Source organism: Brassica oleracea, chromosome C3, assembly GCF_000695525.1.
Source record: "Brassica oleracea var. oleracea cultivar TO1000 chromosome C3, BOL, whole genome shotgun sequence".
Classification (NCBI taxonomy): Eukaryota; Viridiplantae; Streptophyta; class Magnoliopsida; order Brassicales; family Brassicaceae; genus Brassica; species Brassica oleracea.
The window spans coordinates 61,567,360-61,570,253 of record NC_027750.1 but is presented as its reverse complement, the minus strand read 5'-3'; the positions used below and the strand labels follow the sequence as shown (position 1 = coordinate 61,570,253).

At 33.4% G+C, this 2,894-nt stretch overlaps 1 protein-coding gene across 2 annotated transcripts in view; it reads right to left on the bottom strand.

Moving 5' to 3' along the window:
* Positions 1-2,321, bottom strand: part of LOC106332359 (RING-H2 finger protein ATL14-like) — a 4,144-nt gene extending 1,823 nt beyond the window's left edge. Inside the window, exon 1 of one of the 2 annotated variants that reach the window (XM_013770827.1) lies at positions 1,680-2,321. In XM_013770827.1, coding sequence (XP_013626281.1) covers positions 1,741-2,190 — 450 coding nt within the window. In that variant the 5' untranslated portion in view covers positions 2,191-2,321 and the 3' untranslated portion in view covers positions 1,680-1,740. The remainder of the gene's footprint in view (positions 1-1,679) is intronic. The other variant, XM_013770828.1, reaches the window with a different exon arrangement.
* Positions 2,322-2,894: the final 573 nt, after the last annotated feature.

Sequence of the window (2,894 nt, the reverse complement as noted above, 5' to 3'; positions counted from 1 at the left end):
TAATAGATTTACCTTTAAATTAGTGGAAGATGAGTATCATTTGATTAAAAACCTGTAAAAGAGATAGATTAGTAAGAAATACATGAGACAAAACTGAAAAATTCATATAAAGTTTTGGTGTTTTCAAGTCAAAGAGATTAGAGAGAGGTTGGAGAGTTTTAGAATGATGAACATTACATTTTTGTTGCAGCCATTTGAGAGGAGGAGGGAGAATGTGTAAATTTTTCTTTATATAGGGAGACAAAAAATCCATTTAGATTAAATATTTTTTACTCAGACGACTTCCTGGACGACTTACATTTCAGTTGTCTGGTGAAGAAATTAAAACAGACGACTTACATGTAAGTCGTCCAGAAGAGTTTAATATTTTTAGCGGGAAATTAAATATTTTTAGCGGGAAACTAAAATAGAAGACTTTCCAGACGACTTACTTGTAAGTCGTCTGGAAAGTCTTGTATTTTAGTTTCCCGCTAAAAATATTTAATTTTCCGCTAAAAATATTAAACTCTTCTGGACGACTTACATGTAAGTCGTCTGTTTTAATTTCTTCACCAGATGACTGAAATGTAAGTCGTCCGAGTAAATTATTCAACAGATGACTAAAATATACGTCGTCCGAGTAAATTATTCAACAGACGACTAAAATATACGTCGTCCGAGTAAATTATTCAACAGACGACTAAAATATACGTCGTCCGAGTAAATTATTCAACAGACGACTAAAATATACGTCGTCCGAGTAAATTATTCAACAGACGACTAAAATATACGTCGTCCGAGTAAATTATTCAACAGACGACTAAAATATACGTCGTCCGAGTAAATTATTCAACAGACGACTAAAATATACGTCGTCCGAGTAAATTATTCAACAGACGACTAAAATATACGTCGTCCGAGTAAATTATTCAACAGACGACTGAAATATAAGTTGTCCACACCCTAAACATAACCCCTAAACTTAATTATCTAATTAAAGACTTCATAAAATCAAATCAAACTTGAAAAGTGTTTACTATACACATAAATAAACACATATAGGTGAAAACTAATTTTTGAAAAAAACATTTTAGTTTTCCAAAATCTAACCCTAACAATACATACAATACTACAACATATGTTTGCCAAACTCCTAAACCAAAGTATTTCATGATTCACTACTTCCACTCATCTATCTTCAAAACAAATCAATTTTATCATATCTTAATTTATATCACTTAAAACTGTTTATAATTACTTGATTTTTATTTTTCACGCATCAAAATATTTTTTTACAAGATTTATAAATTATTTTTAAAATAAACCGGTACCAGACGACTTACACTTCAGTCGTCCAGACGACTTCCAACATCTCAGACGACTCAGACGATTTACTAGGGCTATATTCGAAAAAATGGCTTCTATTTTTTTGTTTGGTCACAAAGGGCTGAGCTATAATTTCACTAGGCTTTTAGATTAGTTTTGCATTTGATTCAAGTTTGGGTATAGGTTTGGAGTTAAAATCAAGTTGTGGGTTAGTTTTGGCAAAAACCCCCTTAAATATATTCAGTCTTGAAACTATGTTCAATAAATTCATCACCAGGCTTCGATTCTGAGCTGTGTAAAAAGGACCGTACATGATGAAAACCAAAGTTGCTAAAATGATCATAAGGAACACAAAAACTATAAACACTACTTTTGCAAATCTACATCTTGTCCGATCAAAACTTTCACCTTCTTGGCTCCATCTTCTTACAAATTCTAAACCCTGTCCCTGCAAATCGGACAAGTCCCGACTTCCACCAACCAAAAGTCCACACACTTGCGGTGAAACACATGTCCGCATCCAGGCAACTTCCGACACCACTGTCCTTGTCTGAACCCTTCGATGCAGACCACGCACTCGCTTCCGTACACCGTCGGCTCGTAGAACTTGAACTGGGGAAGGCTCTTCACGAATCTGGGAGACGACAACCCATCTGAGGATTCGCGACGGCGGTGGCGGTGGAGAAACCAGTAGAGAGAGAAGAAGAAGAGAGAGAAGCTGAGAGACATGAGGATGAAGAGCAAGGCGGTTGCGGCTACAGGGATCATGATAAGACATGCGAGGATTTTCGAAAGAATCTTTGTTGATAGACTCGCCGTGTGGCACTTCGGTGGCGCCGACTGCTCTCCGGTGATTGGTTCATCGTGGAGAATAGATATCGACATCGGACGATTGCGGCGGAGATAAAAAGTCTTCTCTTTAGTCTCTTACCAATGGAGTGAGGAGAGAGCGAGAGTTATACAGAGTACAATCGGGGAATTGAATTGGGTCGAAAACTGTGGATTCAACAATACAAGGGGTGTTTGCATATTAATAGTTTTATATTATTTTTAATTGGTTAATTATATATGTATATATAATATATATTTCATATGTTTCATAATGTATTTTTTTTTTGCTTACAGCACAAATATTAAAATTTTACATTTTCTATAAAATACTTTATAAAATATCATAGTTTAACATTACAAAATCTAAAATTATATAGTTTTCAATAAAACTAACACAGAAATATCAAAATATCTTAAATTTTAAAACGATAAAAATCTTCTAAAATATCATATATATAATGAAATGGAAGAAGTGTATATTTTGAAAAATATTCGAACATCTTAACTAGTTCTCACCATATTTAACAATTTTATTTACTATTTTTATACAAATTTATATTTGACCATTCCATTTACATTATGTTATAAATTTATATAAATTATTTCTTAGTTTCTATAATTATTAGAAAATTATGATATGTACACTTTAAACTGTTTGCATAAGAAAATTAATAAAATTTTAATCGAGCTAATAGACTAATGAAGTAACATATGATATCCATGGCCGGTTTAGATATGGGGGCGACCGCCCCGTGCCC